Source organism: Miscanthus floridulus, chromosome 13 (genome assembly GCF_019320115.1).
Source record: "Miscanthus floridulus cultivar M001 chromosome 13, ASM1932011v1, whole genome shotgun sequence".
In the NCBI taxonomy this organism is placed as follows: domain Eukaryota; kingdom Viridiplantae; phylum Streptophyta; class Magnoliopsida; order Poales; family Poaceae; genus Miscanthus; species Miscanthus floridulus.
This window is the reverse complement of record NC_089592.1, coordinates 75481247-75505135: the sequence shown is the minus strand read 5'-3', so window position 1 is coordinate 75505135 and position 23889 is coordinate 75481247. Positions and strand designations below refer to the sequence as shown.

Here is a 23889-nt window from a genome sequence, read left to right as displayed (position 1 = left end):
TTGCATTGAGTTCTAGGCAGGTCACAAACTTATTATCCTGAGCACATACTAGTTTATTGGAACAGGGAAGGCTCATTGCTCTCTTGTCGTGGGTTTCAGCTCTTTCCAGACCGACTGATTGGAGACAGGGATGATGGAGGTCTAAGCACCACACTAAGTCCGGGACTCCAGTGTGGGGGCTTGGAGTCCAAGTTTGGACGGGACCTGGACCCCTTGATAGGAGAGTGGTGGGTTGATCTTGCTTATGCCTAGGGTACAAGCAGGGCGTGTGCTTCGAGGTACCCAGCTGGACACATTGATTTGCGAATCGTAAGATAATCCGGTACGACTTGTCTACAGTCTAGCATCACAGTAAGAACTAGAATATGAAATATGGTAAAATGGTTCTGATTGCTTACCACTTGCTTGAAGGTAGCACATGTGCTTACCTAGAATGGATAGTTAATGAACTAATGATGACTGCTAATAAAATTGAATATAAGGATGCACGCTTAGTAATGCCTTCTGCAGATGCATTAACTCCACAAGTCAGATAGCCTTGCATATCCTTAGAGTCTTTTTTTCCTCCTAACGGGTAAGTCTTGCGGAGTACAATTGAGTACTCAGGGTTTGTTCTACCCTCTTGCAGGTGATAGACGGATGCTAGAGCTGACTCTTGTGTGTGGATTCCTCCTGGTTGGCTTAGAGATGATTTCTTTACGCTGTGATCATAGTTTTTATTTATAAGTCTCACTAAATATTTTTATAAATAGAAGTTTTATAATCTATTGTCATAGCTTATATATCAATGTTTCACCATGTCATGAATAGATATTTATTTCCGTTGTAACTCTGATCACATATTTATATTCTGCTGTTAAATTAAATTATTCATAACTCTGATGTTGTATTAAAGTGATGTAAAAAATGACTTAAGAATGTTGTAAGCTTTATTCTCTCATTTGTGATCCTGATGAAAAATGTGGATTTTTTTGTTCTCCCTTGAGGTGTGCTCGACGAAACTGCGTAATTTAGTGTCCTCTTTTAAGTACTTAGAGTCTAATGGAAGACAAGTACTCCTAGGAGACATTAGAGTAGGCGGTTCTGCCACAGCATAGTATAAATAAAGAGAAAGACGGTAGAAGTTTCAAGGGATGAAATCACCTAAAAATCTTAGAAAGAGGGACATAAAACCCTGACCTAATATTCTTTGCTGAGGACCAGAAAATTGACACATCAATGTGAATACCAAGTCTGTAGCTATATCTAGAGCACATTCGCTTTCAAGGAGGAACATTTTTAGGGAGTTGCTATATTTTAGTGCCTAGATTTTTAGAAATTTTTAGACAACAGTTCTACATAATCAACTAATACAATTAAAATACAACTCACAAGGGACAATTCATATTTTTTCTATAGCTAAACAATGACAAAATTGCATGTTGCCTCAAGCTCTCAACGACAATAAAAAAAAATCAGGCATCTGATATATAGAAGTGACATTTTTACGTTGACAAATACAACCGTTTTACCATAATTTATGCTTGTTGTAAACCCAATATATGGATGGCACCTACCGTTGTTCTTTGGCCAGCATACGGCGATGCTTTTTTTTTTGAGCTTTTGAATCCCTAAAGTGTACTTAATTGGTTGTACATGTAGCAATGCTTTCCTACAATAAAACATGCACATGGCATGGTTACAGAACTTGTAACAGAATTCCACGAAAATATTATCAGGGACTCGGGGTTCAGATTGCAGTCTTGCACGGCTGTACTAGAATTTCAGAGTTACCTACCACTTCAACCACCTAATACACAGGCCAATAATCAAGCATTAAACCTTTGTTGACAGAAGTAATGACATGTTCTTTGGCCAGCATACATGAATTGTCCAGTGAGATCCATGAAAGCGATTTATTTGTAGACAACTGCACTCCAACCCACTCGCATGAACCAGAACGGTGCCAGGTTGCCAAGATTCAACACTACAACAGTACCGAGAATTATTTGGCTTATTGCGCACGGTCACACGACGCACACACCGATGCAACAGCAACACATGTTCACTTCTGGTCACCGGGACGAGAATTCGACGTGTCAAGCGTCGTCGCCGGTGGACACGAACTCGCGCATCGCGGCGAACAGCACCTCGGCGATCTCCGGCACGAACAGCTCCGACGCGTGGAACCCGGCGACGTCCGTCTTCACGACGACCTCCGCGCTGCCGCGGTCCTGCAGCCACCGAGCGAACTCCCGCTGCCTGTCGATGAGCGGGTCGTCCAAATTGCCAGTGACCAGGCACCGCGGCGGCAGGCCGGCGAGGGCCTCGGGCGCCATGGCCTTGACAGGGTTGCAGAACTCGTGGTCCCGGTCGGCGCCCAGGGGCAGCGCGAGGCTCCAGAGCCTGTCGTTGGCCTCCAGCGGCAGCATGGCGTCGTCCACGGACCCGGCCTCCGACGGCGTCCGGTCGACGCCGCCGAGGTAGGGCTGGTGCAGCAGGACGCCGCGCACCGTGGCGGGTCCCAGGTCGAGGCCCCCGGTCCGGAGCGCCGCGAAGAACGCCATGTTGCCGCCCGAGCTGCTGCCCATGAGGAAGCAGCGGGAGAGGTCCCCGTGCGCGGCCACCCAGGGGTCCCCCGGCGCGCCGTCGCGGAGCCACGCCACGGCCGCCGCCGCGTCCTCGTACGCCGCGGGCAGGCGGTGCTCCGGCGCCAGGCGGTACTCGAGGGACGCCACGATGGCGGGCACCGCGGTCGCCATCGCCTCGCAGTGGCCGTGGTAGAAGACGGTGGCCGGGGAGAGGATCACGAAGCCCCCGCCGTGGAAGTAGAGCACGACGGGGAGCTTGCTGGCGGTGGCGGCCGGCGCTGCGGGGGACGGGGAGGGAAGGTAGAGGCGGAGGTACGTGCCGGCGGAGGCGTCGAGGGGCACGTCCCTGGAGATGACGCCGCCGGCGGCGACTTCGGAGGCCGGGACGAGAGGGACCTCGGGGCGTGTGACCGTGCCGTCCGGGTTGACGACGATTTGCATGAAGAGGTTGGTCTCCTTGGTCAACGTCGGCGGGCCCGAAGCGTCGGCGGCAGCGGCGGCGGCGGTGATGTCGCCCATGGTCCTTCCTCCTCTCGACGTCACACTCTCGGCCGGCTCGCTCTGTTTCTTTGAGGAGGACGCGGATGGGTGAGTCGTCGGTCGTCGAGGCGCGCAATGGTGGCTGCAGAGCAGAGGTGAACTGTGGGGCACGGTTATATAATGCGGGCGCTGCGCCGGTGCCGTGCGTCACGTGGGTGGCGTCAAAATCAGCACAAAATCAGGGCAGTTTTCTGATGGAAACGAGGGCGTTTTGTGTCGCGGCCGCGGTGGGAAACGTGGCCGTGCCAGCCGCCATAGGCCATAGCATCAACCGAGCCGAGCCGAGAGCCTGAGACGGCGATCGAGTCGCGGCGTGACGCCCGCCCCGCGTCCTCTGCGCGAGCACCAGATCCGATCCAGAGCGCAGGCATGGGAGTACGTAGAGCTGAAGACTGCCGCCGAATATGTCCGAGCCGCACGGGCGCGCCCGGCCATAGGACCGGGAGAAATGCTCCGAGACCGATGGGACAACCTGAGGTGGCTGTAGGTGCCTCGGAAGTTCTTTGCCTACTGTCGCTATGGTTGGAGAGCCTTGGAGGCGCGTGTACGTCTGCCGGCAGGCTTCGCTGTTGATCGATCGTCTCATTTGTCACGTATCGGTCCCGTTTCGGTTCAGGAAATGTGATATGCCCTGTGCTAGCAGACTAGCCGACTAGGAGGAAATGTTTGTCTATTTGGTCTTCGACGGCTATAGGCTGTGGTATGGCAAAAGGTGGTTAGCGTCGCATGCGTTCCCCTCTGCTTTCTTGACCCATGAGGCTCCGTTTGCCTTTGTCTCATGGGTATACGACAACACCATTACCTCAACTTTCCAAACAAAAAATTAAAACAAAGAAAGATCGAATACTTTTTGAGTGAGGTTCTTAAAAAAAAGAGAAGGAACGAAGTCGTTTGGTCCGGCCCAACTAGCACTCCTGTCTCTTAGTCTCTCATGGTTAGCTTATAAAAAAAAACCGACTCGCGGAGGGTAAGATAGCCCGGCGTATTGTGCTTAAAAAAAATCTTCTTATATAGGTCGAGAAAATCTCTGAATCTTTGCCCTATTTATACACAGCGGTATCATAACTCCTGTGAGATTGGACTGGCCTTAGACCTGTGCTTTGACGTGGAGCAGACGAGGAGATTTTTTTCAACATGCAGATAAATTACGCCTCCTTCGGCTAACAAATCCGCCCCGAGGGGTTCAAACTCTGATTAGTAGGGTGCAAAACGCATAGACAAACCAACTGGTCTAGCATTCGCTTACGGTTAGCTTATAAAAAAAAAGTTTAACGCTCTCTGAATTTAGTGACCGAGACCACAGAACCACAAATTCGAAGACCGGGCCATGTACTTTACTCGCTAAAATACAAACAAAGCAAAGTTGCAGGCGCCTTTTCGAAGCTAATGAAATTTCTTGGTGGGGTCACTAGGCCCTGCCCCCTCTTGTATAAGCTGATCAAGATTTTTTGTTTCTGCAATCAGCCAATAGTGCACTTAGCGCCACCTCTTCTCCTCCATAAATAATGGGCTAATGTGTAACACCCCGGGTGTTTAAATATTAAAAACATGATATGCCATCATATGCATTACAAGGTAATTGTTCATATTGCAAACTTTAAGATGCATACACTAAAACAAGTTTATATTCATGTGGTATGTGTTGAATTGTATTGTTTGACTCAAGTTCAAAGTTTGTTTGATTTTGAATTTTTCGTGAAAACCCCGATTTTCAGTATTTAAATCCTACCCTGAAAATTCATTTCAAAATCTAAGCATATTTTGGGGTTGAGTCCAAAAGCAAAAGTGTAGAGCTTGACTAGTTAAGCAAAGTTTGTTTTTGGAGCTTTTCAAGTTGTTTAGTAAAATTTGGAGTAATTTAAAAAGGCGTAATTCGTTAAATTTCTCCATTTGAATTCAAAAGTTCATTTCAAAATCTAGACCGAATTAGGAGTTGGTTATAAAAGCAAAGTTGTAGAACTTTTGATTTTGCACAACTTTTGTTTTTGGAGATTTTTTAGTTGTTATGAAAATTTGAGAGTAATTTGTGAATTTTGGCGAATGGCAAACTTGTAAATACTGTGAACAGTGTTCACCGCCGTAGCTACACCGCCGGCGACCTTCGGTTCGCTTCCAGACGCGCGCGTGGACGTCCTCGGCTTCGCGCTGGGGAAATGAGAAGAGGCAGAGGGTGATTTATCATCCAGTACATCATAATCATCCTCCTTACCATCCGCCGCAGTTCCAAGCCGGGCAACAGTCAAATGTCCGTCCTGCTATAATCTATCTGAATTCACAGTCAACCAATGCTCCTGGTGGCAATGCTCCAACATCCCAGGGTCACAACTATCCATGTTACAATTGTGGAAGGACTGGTCATTTCTCTAGGGAATGTCCATATCCTAGGCAGGCTAATCAAAATTATCAGAAGGCCCCTGCCAATCAACAATAGGGTCAGCCACCAAACAAGAACCCCAATCAGAATGCTCAGAAGGGCAAAGATGAGAGGAAGACAGGACGGGTGTTCTATATTCAAGCTGGAGAAATTCCAGAAGGAGAGCCAGTGATAATGGGTATGTTTCCTATTACCAATCACCCTGCAGTTATAGTTTTTGATTCTAGCGCATCGCATTCATTCATCAATAGAACATTTGTTGTGAAGCATGAAATTTCAATTGGGGCAACAAAGGAAAGTTTCTTTATACAGTCGCCCGGGGGACGTCTGTGTACTAAGGAAATGGTATATCAGGTACCCGTAAACCTAGGTGGGCATATTTTTCCCACTACCATGATTATCCTTAAGGATCAGGATATAGATGTAATCTTGGGAATGAATTGGATGTATCAGCATAAGGCTATTATAGATGCTCTGAATAGGACATTAAGAGTAAGTTTGTCTGATAGTAATTCTCAACTTCTCATCTAACTTCCAACCCTAAGAAGATCAGTGGGCAAGATTTGTACAACTGCTGTCAAAGAGATTAGAGATATTCCGGTAGTGTGTGAATTTCTGGATGTGTTTCCTGAAGATTTACCCGGTCTACCACCTGATAGGGATGTACAGTTTAACATAGAGTTACAACCTGGAACAGCTCCGATTTCTCGGAGAGCTTATAGAATGCCACCTAAGGAATTGGCCGAGTTGAAGACTTAGTTACAAGAATTGATTGAGAAAGGGTTTATCCAACCTAGTTCCTCACCTTGGGGATGTCCGGCAATTTTTGTGAAAAAGAAAGATGAGACCCTGAGGTTATGTGTTGACTATCGTCCATTGAATGAAGTGACCATCAAGAATAAGTATCCATTACCTTGGATAGATTTGCTTTTTGATCAATTGGCCAGAGCCAAAGTTTTCTCCAAGATAGATTTGAGATCAGGATATCACCAAATCAAGATAAAGCCTGAAGATATTCCTAAAACGGCATTTACCACAAGATATGGATTATATGAATACTTGGTAATGTCTTTTGGTTTGACAAATGCTCCCGCTCATTTCATGTATCTGATGAACTCAGTATTCATGTCGGAGTTAGACAAGTTTATAGTGGTGTTTATTGATGACATTTTAGTATATTCCAAGAATAAGAAAGAACATGCGGAACATCTTAGGATTATTCTGACCCGCTTGAGAGAATATCAACTATATGCCAAGTTCAGCAAGTGTGATTTTTGGCTTAAGGAAGTGCAATTTCTTGGACATGTCTTGTCAGCCGAAGGAGTTGCAGTTGATCCCAACAAAGTGAAAGATGTGCTTGATTGGAAACCGCCAACCACAGTTCATCAAGTTCGGAGTTTTCTAGGATTGGTAGGGTATTACCATTGGTTTATTCCAGATTTCTCTAAAATATCAAAGTCCATAACGGAACTATTGAAAAATCAAGTCAAGTTTGTCTGGTCATCTGATTGTGAAGAGGCTTTCCCGACCTTGAAGAGATTGTTGACTACTGCACCAGTATTAGCCCAACCTAATATCGAGAAGCTGTTTGATGTGTATTGTGATGCTTCAGGTATTGGTATTAGATGTGTGTTGATGCAAGAAGGCCGAGTCATTGCCTATGCGTCCAGGCAACTTAAGCAACATGAAGAACACTATCTGACTCATGATCTGGAGTTAGCAGCTGTAGTTCATGCTTTGAAGATTTGGCGGCATTACCTGCTTGGTAATACGTGCCATATGTATACAGACCACAAGAGCTTAAAGTATATCTTCAATCAGTCAGAGTTAAACATGCAACAAAGAAGATGGTTAGAACTGATTAAGGATTATGATTTGGAAGTACATTATCACCCGGGTAAAGCAAATGTAGTTGCAGATACCCTCAGTCGCAAAAGTTATTGCAATTGTTTGATAGTGAGAACAATGGATTTGAATTTATGTCAAGAAATAGAAAAGTTGAATGTAGAAGTAATTCAACAAGGAAGTCTGACCAACATAATTGTTGAAGCCACTATTCGAGATCAAGTTATTGCTGCTCAGAAGGAAAACAAGGCTATAGCCCATATCAAGGAAAGAGTCAAGAATGGAAAAGCAGAATGTTTTAGCATTGATGATGAAGATGTGTTGTGGTTCAAGGATCGCCTAGTGGTACCAAAAGTTCCTGAGTTGCGGCAGTCAATTCTAGATGAGGCACATGCTACTAGGTTATCTATCCATCCGGGAAGCAACAAGATGTACCATGACTTGAAGCAAAGATTCTGGTGGACTAAAATGAAAATAGAGATTGCTAGATATATAGCAAAGTGTGATATTTGTCAAAAGGTGAAAGCTATACATTTGAGGTCTGCTGGTGAATTACAACCATTACCTATTCCATCTTGGAAGTGGGAGGACATAAGTATAGACTTTATTGTTGGTCTACCCAATACATCAAAGGGATTTGACTCAGTATGGGTTATTGTAGATCGACTAACCAAATCAGCACATTTTCTTCCAGTCCAGAATACATATCTCACTATATGGTATGCCAAGATGTATTTAGAGCGAATTGTGAGTCTCCATGGAGTACCCAAGACTATTGTGTCAGATAGGGGTACACAATTTGTCTCCAACTTTTGGAAACAATTGCATTCTTTATTGGGTACCAAACTTCTGTATAGTACAGCTTACCATCTGTAGACTGATGGATAGACTGAAAGAGTCAATCAAGTACTTGAAGATATGTTAAGGTGTTGTGTCCTTAACTATTCCAATAAGTGGGATGAATGCTTACCTTTCGTCGAGTTCTCATACAACAATAGTTATCAGGAAAGCATTAGAATGGCTCCATTTGAAGCACTCTATGGTCGTAGATGTAGAACATCATTGAGTTGGTCTGAGCCTAGAGAAAGAAGATTCTTTGGAGTTGACCTTGTGAAAGAAATAGAAGACAAGGTTAGGCAAATACAAAGTAATTTGAAGATAGCTCAATTCCACCAAAAGAGTTATGCGAATAGAAGATGGAGACCATTGGTATTTAACAAGGAGACTTTGTATATCTGAAAGTATCACCAATGAAAGGAGTTACCCGTTTTGGTGTTAAAGGAAAGTTGGCACCTCGATATATTGGACCATATCAAATTTTGGAAAGGTATGAAAAAGTGGCATATCGCTTGAAATTACCTGAACATCTCGCAGTTGTACATGATGTGTTCCATATTTCTCAATTGAAGAAGTGTCTCCGAGTGCCTGAACAGAATGTTGAAGTTGAAGGAGTGAAACTAGAACCGGATTTAACTTATTCCGAATATCCTATCCGAGTGTTAGATCAGAAAGATCGTGTTACTCAAAGACGGACCATCAAGTTCTATAAAATACAATGGAATCAACATTCAGAAGAGGAAGCTACTTAGGAATAAGAAGATTACTTGTTACAAAAGTTTTTAGAATTTCTAGCGTCAATATAGAATAGAGTAAAGTTAGTTGAGCTCGGTAGTACAAGTTGTGTTTTGTAAAGAGACCTCAGCTGTTTTATGGACAAATTTTGTATGTGTTCTCGCGACACATTTCCTTTTCCATTACTTACCCTATGGCTTTGAATCTCGGGGCGAGATTTCTTTTAGGGGGAAGGATTGTAACACCCCGGGTGTTTAAATATTAAAAACATGACATGTCATCATATGCATTACAAGGCAATTGTTCATATTGCAAACTTTGAGATGCATACACTAAAACAAGTTTATATTCATGTGGTATGTGTTGAATTGTATTGTTTGACTCAAGTTCAAAGTTTGTTTGATTTTGAATTTTTCGTGAAAACCCCGATTTTCAGTATTTAAATCCTACCCTGAAAATCCATTTCAAAATCTAAGCATATTTTGGGGTTGAGTCCAAAAGCAAAAGTGTAGAGCTTGACTAGTTAAGCAAAGTTTGTTTTTGGAGTTTTTCAAGTTGTTTAGTAAAATTTGGAGTAATTCAAAAAGGCATAATTCGTTAAATTTCCCCATTTGAATTCAAAAGTTCATTTCAAAATCTAGACCGAATTAGGAGTTGGTTATAAAAGTAAAGTTGTAGAACTTTTGATTTTGCACAACTTTTATTTTTGGAGATTTTTGAGTTGTTATGAAAATTTGAGAGTAATTTATGAATTTTGGCGAATGGCAAACTTGTAAATACTGTGAACAGTGTTCACCGCCGTAGCTACACCGCCGGCGACCTTCGGTTCGCTTCCAGACGCGCGCGTGGACGTCCTCGGCTTCACGCTGGCGTGGGAAAGGCTCCTGCATGGCTTCCTTGTGCTTCTGGTCGCTCCTTAAGGCCTAAGCTGTCGTCGTTCTTCGTCGTTTCCCTTCCTCTGTTTTCCCGGCGCCGTTGCCATAACTCCATTGAGCTTTTGCCGTCGAACTAGCGCCCGCGCCATCGCAGCAAAGCGTGTCCTAGCTTTGCTTACTCCTTGCGCATCCAGCCGACCCACCAATTTGGCTTGTCTTCATCGGGAACTCGCGGTGCGCGCTCTTCTTTCTCGCGGCCGGCAGCGTCCCCATCGCGAGCGCTTCGCCGTGGCTAGCGTGTTACGGTGATCCTCTGCCCCTGTTGAGTCTTGTTTCAGCTTCGCCACGATGCTATAGTCCTTCATGACCCATTGATTTCTCATTTTGACCACCATAGCTCCCGGAACATCGCCACCGACGACGATCTGCTCCGCCGTGTTTGCTTGGAACGTCGACCCACCTCTCTGTTGCTCCTTCGGCCTTGTGCTCTACTCAGTCGTGTTTGGGGTGAGCTGCTGATGCTTCCTAGGCCTTCTGTTTCAGCTTTACCGGTCTCACATCGCCGGCGTAGCGCTACCGTGCCACCGCATCCGCCATGGTCGACGACGAGCTAGTATAGGGCCGTAATCAGTGCTAATAGGGACGTCAATCGATACGCCTAGTCTTGGTGATCATTTTGGTACTTTGGTCGTCACCGTTGGACTCACCGTCGACGAGTTTACGTCAGTCAGCACTGTCGCCGTCATGGTCAACCGCGCGAGGTTAGGGATGACAGGTGGGGTCGGGTTGTCAGTGACTCAGCGTTCAAATGGATTTTTCTATTTTTAGATTTGAATGAATAGTAATGTAATTTGTTATTTTTGTGTAGATTTATTTAGAGCTCCAAAAATTATGAAAACTTTTATGTGACTTGTCTGTGATGTATATTATTTAAGAAAAATATGAAATAATGTTTTTCGGTAATTTTGAATGTGATAAAAATTGCTCAATTTATTAATAAATGGATCTCCATGATTTTTCTAGGCTTATTTATTTATCAAAAAATTATGAAATTTGTTTTGCCACTTAGTTATCATGTAATGAACATTTACTAAAATTTTGAGCTCAATTAGAATAAGTTGATTTATTTCATAATTTTGAATTAAATAATTAATTCATAAAAGCAAATTATAACCTTTAATGAATTAGGTTTTGTTTGAATTTTTGATTGAGTGATGTCCTTGGGTGATTAGTTGATAATGATCCTTGGCAATTGATTTGGGTGTTGCGAAAAAGGTTTGATTAGTTTGACTTGCCACTGTACCGCGAAGGAAAGTTGTATTTAAATTATTAATTTTGCATCCATCATCGAGCATCATGTTTCGTATTCCGCATCATGTTAAACATGGCATTGTTATTACGTGTAGTGAATGAAGGTGAAAACGTGGTAGTTAATCAAGTTGTTGAGGAGGTTAATCCGTATGTTGAGGTCGGATCGAATACTTGTGAAACGTCACAGGAACCGGACTTTTTCGTCAACGAAGGCAAGCCCTAGATGCATACAACCCTACCTTGTGTTTTATAAATTAATTTTGCTTTTGCTTTCCGTTACTGCATTAAGTGATTAGGAGTTAAGTAAGAGCCTAATTGGTGCATTAACCACCTTGTTATTCCATAATTACCATATTACCAGTTTTAAATTCGTATATACCTAGTTATGCTTAGCTATGCATAGAACGATGAAAGTCAGGTGATTACCTGTCACCTGCAAACTTTAAACGGGATTTGATTAACTTATGTTATCATGTGATATGGGAATGTGGAGTAATAAATCTAGACCGGGCGGACTCGGTGTGTGTGAGCCACAAGACATGGAGGTCTTGTGAGCAGGTTCTTTCCGCTTGTGTCGATTAAGGCACGTCCGTTGTTGAACTGTGTGCGGTGAGACTTTGTAGTACTAACCACATACTCTGGTAAGCCTGAACTTGGCGATTCTATTACGAGAATGGCTACTCGCGCACTGGGAGTAGAGAGATGGCGGAAATAGCGTGTACCCACATGGCAATGGGCTGGATTGGTGGAGTACTATATTCTCGGGTGGCGCGGACCCGTTCTTGTTTTAGAGGATCCGAGGGTAGGTTGGTATATGTAGGTCAGGGACCTGCATATGTCGTGTGGTCTGGAATCCCCAGCTGGGCTTAATCGGTTCGAATCGTCGTTGCTCCTCGGTTATGGAGACTCACTTCTCTGTTCATCATCGTAGTACTAATAACTGGAACTCGAATAAGGCTTGTGAAGGTATTGGATATGAAGTTTCATGATCTCAATATGGATCGTGTCAGCTTTGTATATGATTTTATGAAGTTTTCTTTATAAAGAATTTTGTTAAAGAGCTTTTACGCAAAAGAACTTGATTATTGTTAAAGCCATACCTTGAATCCCATGAGCCGGCATTCCTGAGTTCTATCAGTTTTATTTCGGTTAAGTCTTGTTGAGTACTTTTGTACTCAGGGTTCGTTGACCCTTGTTGCAGGTGAGCCTTATGAGCAGATCTGTTTTGGATCGTGCTGCATGACAGTTGTACCTTGTGATAACGATGAGAAGTAAATGTGTGACCCTTGGGCAGGGCAGTTTTATTGTGTATTTTGTATTATATTATAATGCCACTCCACTATTTCGTTTTGTAATAAACATTGAACCTAGTTGCGAGGTTTGAAACTACTGTTTTGTAAATTATGTTATTGTAAGACTTCCGCTGTTTTTACTCTGGTGCTGATATTTGAATAAATGTTGTAATACTATAATGACTTTGTAATGTGGTCCTGCTCGGAAATCGTGGATGATTCGGGGTTCCCCGAGGACACCCGACAGTCCTTTTAAGTTAATGGAAACATATGCATAAATGTCAAAGGTCGTTGGACAGTGACAGATGCATGTGGTCTTATAACTTAAGAGGTTCTGCCACATAATGGCATGGCACGTAACGTTTCACCCCAATCTTATAAATATGATAAATGTCACGAGGGAAATGAGATACGTAGAAAATGACCGTATTGTTGTTGTATACTGCATGTGGACACAAAGCAGCCAGCAGATGGGACAGGCAGCGGATTTTATTTTTTGATTGAGACGGAATGATCGAAAAGACGAAAGGGGCGTGTTGCACTTGCCAACAATGATGCGGTCAGCCGACAAACACCGGTCCGTTCGTCTTATCCCGTATTCGGTTTGTTTGACTTGTTTTTTAGTTAGAACAATGTTTTTCTCTTACAATAATTCAGTTAAAACAGTATTTTTCAGTTAATTTCAGTCAAGTTTAAGACCAGCGAATGGGGCCACTAAGGGAACGAAAGCCATGTAGCAGTTCAGTCTGTTTGCTTTTTTTCAGCCAGGACTTATCAGGAACTAATAATACTTTTCTCTTACAACAAATCAGCATCAGCCGAATTTATCAACTCAGAAATCAACCAGCGAATATGCTGATTAATTGTTACTGCAGCCTTGCATATCTCGTTTCCTGCAAAAACAAAGCTTGATGACGCTTGGCGTGGACAATCATGGCTTGCTTTGGCATTTGATTAACAAGCTGTCCTATGTGACAAGATTGGCTTGTTTACTCCAGAGCTTCACTGTGCAGAGTTGACAAGATTGATGGCGTTGCATTATTTGTAGCTTGTAATATCAAGGCGTGGGCTATATTGATTGTGATTGCTTATTAGTGTGTACTGAATTCGTCAATTTTACTTTCAGAGTTCATACCCAAATTTCAATATTTGGCGTACGTACAGAGATGAATATATCGAGATGGCCCTATCAGAGGTCACTGTACCAAGAAAACAAAAGTTGGTGTCCATTTGGGCTACTCCTTTTGAACAAGAAATAGCAGGTGCTCTAGTTTTGCGGTTTGTATGTTTTTTTCGAGAAAAGAGAAAGTTGTATTGTATTAACTAGATATGATTGCTAGTACAATATCGCTATTATGAGATCCTAGATACACACAGGTAGGGTGTACTGGAATTCATCAATTTTACTTTCAGCATACCTCGTCCTTGTTTAGTTTCTCCAAACTTCTGAAAAGTGCACTATGTAAAAAGAAGATTCTCCGTCACATTAAACTTGCGGTACATGCATGGAGTACTAAATATAGATGGAATCAAAAACTAATTACACAGTTTGCTTTAACTTTGCGAGACAAATCTTTTGAGCCTAATTAGTCAATGTTTAGACAATAATTCATAAATACAAACAAAATGCTACAGTAGAGAATCTTCACTGTACAAAGTTTGCCCAACAAAACACCGCCCCAGATTTCAATATTAGACGTACGTACAGAGATGAATATATCAGGATGGTCCTACCAGAGGTCACTGTACCACGAAAACAAAAGTTGGTGTCCTTTTGGGCTACTCCTTTTGAACAAGAAATAGCAGGTGCTCTACTTTTGCAGTTTGTATGTTTTTTTCGAGTAAAGAGAGAGTTGTACTAACTAGATATGGTTGCTAGCACAATATCGCTATTATGAGATCCTAGATACACACAGGTGCTTGTCCCAACCAAACTGCAGTGTTTGTTTCGTCTAGCTAAAGCAGCTGAAGCATTTGCCACTTAATTACAACCTCTCTTTACATGAAGTATTTTCACTCGCTTAGGAGCAGGGCAAGTTCCCTTGCTTCAGCTATCACAAATCTAGTCTCCGATTTATTCGCTGCTGAAGTTCTCATAGTGTCGACGATACGTGAACAATCCAATTTGATGATGATCAGAGAGTGACACCATTGCGTGGCCAGGCGTAGACCCTCGACGCAAGCCTCTGTTTCCGGTGCACTGCCACATCTAAAATGATCGCACCAACTCCAAAACCTGGTGACTGCGCTCCACTGCCGACAAGGGACATTCCCGCAGACCTACCTCGAGCTGCCATTATCCAACACCAAGCTGCAACTGTCGGCCTTTGCGCCGCTCATAGCCAAGGTGGACCGGTACCTCGCCGGCTGGAAAGCATCCCTCCTGAGCCCAGCCGGCCGCGTCGTCCTCATCAACTCCGTCCTCAGCAGCCTGCCGACCTACGCCGTGGGCGCCATGCTCCTTCCCCCCGGGGTCTGCGCGGCCATTGACGCCAAACGCAGAGCCTTTCTGTGGTCTGGGTCTGACCGTGCTACCGGTGCCCGGTGCCTCGTCGCCTGGGAAAAGGTTTGCGAGCTACGGAAGGACAGGGGCCTCGGCGTCAAACGCCTGGAGACCCAGAATGCAGCCCTACTCCTCAAGCTCCTGCACCGCCTCCACCACCCGGACAGTTATACCTGGGCGCGCTGGGCTGCGTCCCAAACCGCGCTCTTGGACCTGAACGGCAGTCTCAGTGGGGCTCACTAGACTGCGCTCCGCCAGCTGCTGCCGGCGTACCAGAGAATGACGACGGTTTCGATCGGTGACGGCAGCTCCATCGACTTCTGAAGAGACACATGCATGGCTTCTGGACGCCCCCCTCGCGGACCACATGCCGGCGCTGCATAGCCATATGGCCGGGAGCGCGACATCAGTCCGCGACGTCGTGCAGGCTGGGATCAGGAACGTGGTCCAGCGCCGTCTCTCTACACAGGCCGCCGCTGAGCTAGAGGAGCTATCTCGACGTCAACCTTACGAACAACTCCGACGTGCGGCACTGCTGCTTGGAAGGCCCCGATCACCGCCTCTCGTCTGGCCTCATCTACAGAGCCTCGATGCTGTTATAAACGATGGGCAATATAACCGACGAAGAAAAGTAGATCAAGCACAGGGGACACGAGATTTTAACGTGGAAAACCCTCATAAGGTGAAAGGGAAAAAACGACGGGCACCAGCCAGCAAATCTTCACTATATCAGGTGAGGTTACAAATGTCAGAGATTTACCATTTTTCTTATCCCAAGACTTCGCCCCCCCCCCCCCCCCCCCGAGTCCCTGGTTGCGGCGGCAAAACATGATGGGCTAATTTCAACCTCCGCTTCGCTTCGGCCCAAGCCTTCCGGCGACGGGCCTCATTTTGCTCCGGTAGAAATTAGCATTTATCTTGTACGTAACTAAATTTGTATCACAACTCAACAGATGCGCGGTGACCAAACCTGCCTGTCGGTGTTTTGGACCGGCGAACCCTCAACCGACTAGTGAAAATGTACTACGTGCCCCTAATCCCGGATGGTGATGCAAAGAGAGACAAGGTTTATACTGGTTCAGGCAATAAGTGTCCTACGTCCAGTCTGAGAGAGCGATCTTGTATTCCTTGCACCGAGGTGCTTGTAGTAGGGGGTTACAAGCAGGACGAGAGAGGGAGCTAGTCCCAGGTCTCTACGTGGAGTGGCGTGGATTGCTTGAGATGTTGATCTCTTGTAGTGAGGAAACGAGTGTGTTCGTCTGTCTGAGTCTCTTTCTATCTGTGCGTGAGTCCGTGAGCTCGTCTCTAGAAACGGCCCCGGTCACTCTCTTTTATAGTTGAAGGGGGGACAAGGGCGATATATGTGTTCTCTACGTGACGTTTTGTGAGCGGAGACGGTATGTCCGAGCCATGCAGCTTGTCACTGTGGCGGCATGGTCGACGAAGCGGTCTTGTCCTCGGTGCCCTGGAGCGACGCGCCGGTCACGCCCGATCCTATGCGACGTGGGAGCTCCTCTGATGGCTTGACGCAGGGCATGGCGCATACTGTGGACGACGTGCCGATCGCTGTATGTTGACAATGTAGAGAGCCGAGGCCCAGTCGGTGTAGAGGCTGGGCTCGGCGGGCATGAGTTCCGAGGCTACCGAGACCCCAAAGCGGATAGCCGAGGCTCGGAGGGAGCAGTTGGTCTTTGTACGTCGATTCCGAGGCTACAGGGACCCGGACATGACTCTCCACGCCGTGCTATCCTCGGAGCAGGGGTTAAGCAACACAGTACAGCACGGGTGTCAGTCGTGGGCATAGTGCCGAGCACAGCGGCCGGTAACCCCTGCCCCGTCCTGTCCCGGACGGCATGGCATCGATGTGACTCATGTCTCGTTGGCCACTCCGCTGTACCGAGCCGTCGTTTGGCTGGTATCACGGGAGTGGTTGAAAGCGTTAGTTGGACATGACGTCCTGTCAGAGAAGTCGGTTAAGGCGGAGGCGGCAGGGTTGTTGCTGAGCCGGCCTCGAGCGAGGCGGAGAATCGGTACCTCGTCCGAGGCCTTATGGGCGGGGCCTCGGGCGAGTCGGAGAATCGTTACCTCGTCCGAGGCCTTGCGCAGGGCCTCGGGTGAGTCAGAGAATCGGTTCCTCATTCGAGGCCTTACGTGGGGCCTCGGGCAAGTCAGAGAATTGGTACTTTGTCCGAGACCTCGTGGTCCGGGGCCTCGAGCGAGGCGGAGAGTCAGCACCTCGTCCGAGGCCTCGTGGTTTCGTTCGGGGCCGAGCCCACTTCGGGTGAGCCCAGATATTGTTCGAGGTGGGCCGGGTGGCCCAGCCAAGCCTCGGATAAGGTGGGGGTTTGCCGGTGGTTGTCTCTTAGTTTTGATTTTTACAAGGTCTTAAGCGATTTTTTCGGTCCATGCTTAGGGGACCCCCTTTTTATGGTACCCGACAGTAGCCCCCGAGCCTCGAGAAGAGTGTGAGCGCTCTTCCTGAGGTTTTGATGAGACTTGGCTCGCGGCATCTTCTGGCGGGATGGTATTTCGTACTCGAGGCCTCGGTGGGTGCGCGCAAGCGCACCCGCCGGGTGTAGCCCCCGAGGCCCTGGAGGAGTGGATTTATTCCTCCAGGAGCTTTTCTCGTGTTGAGTGAGGGGTTTTATCGCATTTGCCGAACCCATGAGTGCGAGTTTGGGTCGCTGGGTCTCGGCTTGGTTGCAGAAAGAGCCCCCGAGCCTCTGCGCGGAGCAAGAGGGCGATTAGGAGTTTCCCTATCTTTTTTGTGTGGCCCTCACGCATCCTTTTTGTTCGGAAGGAGGGGTGGAGTATGCCAGGCTACCCTCGGTGGGCGCGAGCAGTGACACCTCCGATGAGCTGTTATCGGGTAAGTCCAAGTGGAGGCCCGTGCCCCATTCGATAGGGGTCGGCTGGTGGTCCAGAGACGTACACCAAAAGTACCAGAGGGCTTCTCTAGTGGGTCCTAGAGCTGTTTGATTGGCCCCAGGGGCTCGGTGCCTCCCTACGGTGGGATCCCATTCAGAGACCTCCCTGCCGGTCTCAGACCCGACTTAGGGCATCCCAAGCAATTGCTTGCTTGGGCCTCGGCCATGTATGGGCTCACCCATAATCATCCCTGACTCTGTTTGTCCTAAGGCGACTGTCGAGACCCTCGGGGCCCAACCTTCGAACCCCTGGACCATAACAGGCTCAGTGCCCTTTATCACATTTGCTGAGCCCCCGAGCGCTAGTTCGGGTTGCTGGGCCTTGGCTTGTTTGCAGGAAGAGCCCCCGAGCCTTTGCGCGGAGCAAGAGGGCGATCAGAAGTTTCCCTGTCTTTTTTGTGCGGCCCTCGCGCATCCTTTTCGTTTGGAAGGATGGGTTGTTTGCCGAGCCCCCGAGTGCGAGTTTGGGTCGCTGGGTCTCGGCTTGGTTGCGGGAAGTGCCCCCAAGCCTCTGCTCGGAGCGAGAGGGCGATCAGAAGTTTCCCTATCTTTTTTGTGCGGCCCTCGCGCATCCTTTTTGTTCGGAAGGAGGGGTTGTTTGTCGAGCCCCTAAGTGCGAGTTTGGGTCACTGGGTCTTGGCTTGGTTGCAGGAAGTGCCCCCGAGCCTCCGCTCGGAGCGAGAGGGCGATCAGGAGTTTCCCTGTCTTTTTTGTGCGGCCCTCGCGCATCCTTTTCGTTTGGAAGGAGGGGTTGTTTGCCAAGCCCCTGAGTGCGAGTTTGGGTCGCTAGGTCTCGGCTTGGTTGCAGTAAGTGCCCCCGAGCCTCTACGCGGAGCAAGAGGGCGATCAGGAGTTTCCCTGTCTTTTTTGTGCGGCCCTCGCGCATCCTTTTCATTTGGAAGGAGGGGTTATTTTGCCGAGCCCCCGAGTGCGAGTTTGGGTCGCTGGGTCTCGGCTTGGTTGCAGGAAGTGCCCCCGAGCCTCTACGTGGAGCAAGAGGGTGATTAGGAGTTTCCCTGTCTTTTTTATGCGGCCCTCGCGCATCCTTTTCGTTCGGAAGGAGGGGTGGAGTATGACAGGCTACCCTCGGTGGGCGCGAGCAGTGACACCTCCGGTGAGCTATTATCGGGTAAGTCCAAGTGGACGCCCATGCCCCATTCGATAGGGGTCGGCTGGTGGTCCAGAAACGCACTCCAAAAGTACTAGAGGACTTCTCTAGTGGGTCCTAGGGCCGTTCGATTGGCCCCGGGGGCTCGGTGCCTCCCCGCCGTGGGATCCCATTCAGAGACCTCCCTGCTAGTCTTAGACACGACTTAGGGCATCCTAAGCAATTGCTTGCTTGGGCCTCGACCATGTACGGGCTCGCCCATAGTCATCCCTGACTCTGTTTGTCCTGAGGCGGTTGTCGAGACCCTCGGGGGCCTAGCCTTCGAACCCCTGGACCGTAACGGGCTCGGTGCCCAGTTCCTTAGTCTGGAAGGAATCGGGTGGGGGATATTCCTTTCCCACCGGCTGATAACGGTGGTTGCGCCTTTTAAGGCGGTTCCTCGAGGAGACGGAACAGTGCCTACCATTGCTATGGTCGGATGCGACGTGATGTCTACAGATGGGATGTTACTGTGCGTGCGCGGTTAATAAGGAAAAGGTGGATGCGTGGGTGGTTTAGTCGGATCCGGATTAACTGTGCTAGATCTAAGGGAAATTTCCCTGGTTTCGTCGCCCATCCATTTCGCCCCCTTCCCTCATAAATACGTGACGAGCCTCGCCCCTCCCCTCCTTACCCTGCCTGCCTGCGTTCGCCTTTTTTTGCCCTCGAGCGGTTGCTAACTGTGCTAGAATAGAGGAAGAGAGCGCCGGAGAGAAGAAGGGAGAAGGGGGAGGAAAGGCGAGAGGGAGAGAGAGGGATAGCGAGAGCACGCCTTACCACCATAGCCGCATTCTCCACCGCACCCATAGTCGGCGGCGCTGTTGTCCTCTAGGCAGATCCTTAGGGTTTGTCTGACATGTCTGTGGCGACGCTGCAGTCACTCATCGACGATGGCCTCCTCCGCCCGGTTACTGACCCCACCAGATCGGAGTGGATTGCTTCGGGGGGCGAGCCGGGGCCGAGGCCACGCGACGGCTACATCATGAGCTTTGTGGCCTTCCACGAGCATGGTCTTGGCCTACCAGTGGACCGGTTCATGCGGGCGCTCCCGTATTACTATGGCGTGGAGCTCCACAACTTCAACCCCAACTCCATCGCGCAGGCGGCCATCTTCATCGCCGTCTGTGAGGGGTACCTGGGCATTGCCCCCCACTGGGAGCTGTGGCTCCACCTCTTCTAGGTGGGGCTCACCACCAAGCCGGCGGGCACGACGGGCACGCGGAAGGCGATGAGGGCCGGTGGCTACACTCTCCAAGTGCGCCAAGACCGGTAGCCCCTCTACATCCCGGCCCAGCTCGCGTCATCTAACCACCGGTGGTACAATAACTGGTTCTACCTCCGCAACGATGACGACAGGCTTCCCCCTATACCAGGTGGATTGTGGAGAGCCAGCTAGAGAGGTGGAGGTACGGTGTCCCGGTGGTTGATCAGCCTAAGCTGCAGCCGCTCCTAGAGGCGCTGGAGAGGCTACGCAGTCGTGGCCTTATGATGGCTGTGGTCATGGCGGCCTTCCACCGCCAGAGGGTGCTGCCGCTGATGGCTCAGTGGTAGTGCCTGTTCGAGATGACATCGGACGAGCTGATCAATGGCGTCTGGATGTCCGCTGTCGCCCTCTCCGATGAGGAGATTCTACGTCGGGTGAGAGAGACGGTGGAGGGGCGGTTGAGGAGCAGTGGTCTGTCCCCATTCCCAATGCGTCCGTCGCGGGGGTACCTCTCTCTGGTAAGTCACGCGCCACTGCGGCCCCCGAGGCCTCCTTGCTCCTTGCATTTTCCTGTTCCCTTATTGGCGTTCGCTGTTCCTGCAGGGGATGAGGGATGTGCGAGCCTCCCCGCCACCTGTTCCCGAGGACGTAGAGCGATGGGCGGTGAATAGGGCATATGCCAAGGCGTACAAGGAGCAGAAGGACGCTAAGGAGGCAAGGCATAAGAGGAAGAACCTTGAGCGCGACGAGCTAGAGAAACATCACCGGCAGTAGAGGCACGATGGTCTCCCGGTGGAGCCGTCTCCGTCACCATTGTTGTCAGATTCCTCGAGTGATGATGACGAGAGCAAGGTAGGGCAGGGTACCCTGGACCATCTCCCTAACATTAGGGGGACGGCACCTAGGGTGTCGGCGAGCAGTCCGACGTTTCCAGGAGGAGGAGGAGAGGATGCCTCAGGGACGGCGATTGCCTACCCTAGGGCCGAGGCCGACATGCCCAAGGCACAGGTGTTAGGGAAGCGCGCCGTCAGCCCAGTGGGCTCGACGGCGGAGGTGGAGCGGGTGACAGCGGGGGTGACGCAACCACCTCCATAGAGGGTCGAGGGGGTGCTAGAGTCCAGCGAGGGCCAGCCGGCATCGGCGGACATGGAGGCCATGCCACCGCCGCTGCCACCGCCGTTGCAGAGGACGAGGGACGCAGTGTGGAAGCGGTTGTGTCCCCATTCAAGGTAATTGTTTTATCAGTGGAGTTTGCAGCATCTCCCTCTCATCCCTTGGTCATATGCTGACCTTGTGAGTGCTTTGCCTTCAGCCGGAAGCGTCAGGCAGAAGCGCTCGCCCTGGCGCCATGTAAGGCGCTCAAGGTGAGCACCAGCTCCACCACCCAATAGGTGGTGGAGGCGCAAGCCACCATACAGCGTAGCGCGGCGTCGGTGAGGGCCGACCCGAAGGAGCCGGTCACCCAAGGAGACGTTACCGAGGCGGCCATGAAGCGAGCGGTGGAGGAGGCGCCTACATCCCACGAGGCCAAGGCCCGCAAATTAGATGAAGCCAAGGCGCCCTCAGTCACCGAGGCCACCAAGGGTGAGGCCGAGGCCCCTAGGACCTCCGAGGCGGAGGCGACAGAGGCCAGGGCATCCAGGACCGCCGAGGCCAAGGTGGCGGAGGCTGGACCACCTGGGACCACCGAGGTCGAGGTGGCGGAGGCTGGCGTGGGCACGATGGAGCCGACAGCCCAGGAAGCGAAGACGGAGGCGGGGCAAGCTTTAGTACCACCCCTGGTCCAAGACCCGTCGTCGTCATAGGGGGCGCCCGGGAGGTGGAGGTCCATTCGATCTCCTCCGACAATACTTCCCGGGGGAAGGAGGTGGCGGACGCCGAGGCGGCCAGCACTGTGGAGCAGCTAGCTTCGACCTCTGGCGAGGGGAGCTCGGCCCTCGTCCGGGTACAACTCGAGCCCCACGGGTGGGATAGCCCACGTGTCTTGTGGCGGAGCCGGGACGACCCTGAGGGGGAGCCTCTATTTGCCCTCGAGGACGCGGCCGAGGGGAGCATTAGGACTCCTTCGAGCAATTCTGCTGTCTGGCAGAGCAGTCACTGAGGACAGCGCTGTCCATCGTGGCCGACGACCTGCCCAGTGTTGCCCAGGTACGCGCCTTCCTTTCTCGTGCTGTGTCGTCTTTTCCCGAGTTTTCTCGCAGTGCTTGACGTCTATTCTGCCTATCTAAGAGCTTGAGGCCTGGTCCCTTGGGAAGTCGTTGTTCCTCCGGTGGGAGAGGGACATCTGGGACCAGCTCCGGCAGCAGAAGGACTTGCTCGCCAATGCCAATGAGCTTCTGTCGGTGCGGAGCACGGAGGTGGAGGACCTCCGCCTTTGCTGTGCTAATATGAAGGCCGAGGTGGCCACGGCTCGGGAGCAGGCCACCCCTTTGGCGGCGCAGATCAAGGAGCTAGAGGAGGAGTTGACCCGTGTGGCTGGCGAGCGGGACACCTTCAGGTCCTAGGCCGAACAAGTGGAGGCCTCTGCCAAGGCTATCGCTGGGCAGCTAGGGGTGGAGCAGGGCGTGCACCTGCTAACCAAAGGTGCCCTGGTGGAGGCCCTCAAGGTGGCCGAGGCCTCCTGGGTCAAGGCTTTAGCCTAGAAGGAAAAGGCCGAGGGTGAGTCCTGTTAAGCCGTGCCCCTTGTTTTATATGTTTTTCTTGGGTTCGACCCCTAACTCCCCGATGTGACATAGAGCTGGAGGAGGCTTCCAGGGTGGCCGAGGCCTCTTGGGTCAAGGTCTAAAGCTAGAAGGAGAAAGCCAAGGGTGAGTCCCATAGGCCTTTGCCCCTGTTCGGCTTATTTCCTTTTGTGCTTAACCCCATCTCGCTTGTCTTGGTGCAGGGTTGGAGAAGGAGGTCTCCCGAGCAGTTGAGGTCTCCGTTAAAGTGTAGGTGGTGCTCGAGGCCGAGATCTGGGAGCACAACGCGCTGCAAAGCGCCGCCCGTACCACCTGCGAGGCCCTGGAGGACGGGGGGTCGAGTTGGGCAGCTCCCTCAGGAGCCACTTGATCGCGTTGAGCGGCCGAGTCCACGAGCAGCTCTGGGGGGCGCTACATACGGGCGTCAAGCGCGCCCTGGCCGTTGTCTCCTCATACTATGCTGACATCGACCTTGAGGCCATCAGCGATGGTTACGTCATGGCTGAGGATGACAAGGAGGCCGAGGAGGAGGCCATGAAGCTGATGGAGGTGGCTGAGGCCCCTGGCACGGCACAGGCCAAGCTGTTCGAAGAGGAGGTGGTTCCTCCTACGCCGACCGCCGACGCTGGCGTCCCTGAGTTCTAACCTAGGCCAAAGGGGCCATGTAAATAGATTAGGATTTACATTATTGTACCATAACGCTTGTGGCCATCGAGACCTTTTTAAAGTACTTATGCATATACGCTTTTTAATTGTTTTTATTGTATTTCCGAGCCTCTGCCCTCTGTCTCGTCTCTGAATATATCACTTGCAAAAAACTTCCTCGGAGCCTAAGCTACCCCTCGGGCAAAAGGTGGTGAGGGAGCTGCCATAGCCCGGAGGCGTAGGCCGTCTCACGGCTCGGCCGGCCTTTTGGCCCTGGGACAGACTTTCGGTCCTTAGGTTTTTTTACAATCGATTTGTCAGAGTACGCTAGAGAGTTTGGCATAGAATTTTTTTTCAAAAAACGACTAAAAAATGGTGCCTAGGACTTAGGGGGGTCCCTCCC

The 23889-nt window shown here is 49.6% G+C and overlaps 2 protein-coding genes across 2 annotated transcripts; one reads left to right on the top strand and one right to left on the bottom strand.

Annotated features, from left to right (window-relative positions):
- Positions 1 to 1868: 1868 nt before the first annotated feature.
- Positions 1869 to 3215, bottom strand: LOC136501436 (carboxylesterase 1-like). Its single transcript, XM_066496971.1, has one exon. It carries the CDS (start codon positions 3087 to 3089, stop codon positions 2079 to 2081), a length of 1011 nt encoding a protein of 336 aa, XP_066353068.1. The 5' UTR covers positions 3090 to 3215; the 3' UTR covers positions 1869 to 2078.
- An 18432-nt stretch (positions 3216 to 21647) lies between these two features.
- Positions 21648 to 23486, top strand: LOC136500056 (uncharacterized). Its single transcript, XM_066495486.1, has 3 exons — positions 21648 to 21929; positions 22255 to 22308; positions 23241 to 23486. The coding sequence occupies exons 1-3, from the start codon at positions 21648 to 21650 to the stop codon at positions 23484 to 23486; spliced, it is 582 nt and encodes a 193-aa protein (XP_066351583.1).
- The last annotated feature ends 403 nt before the right edge of the window (positions 23487 to 23889 follow it).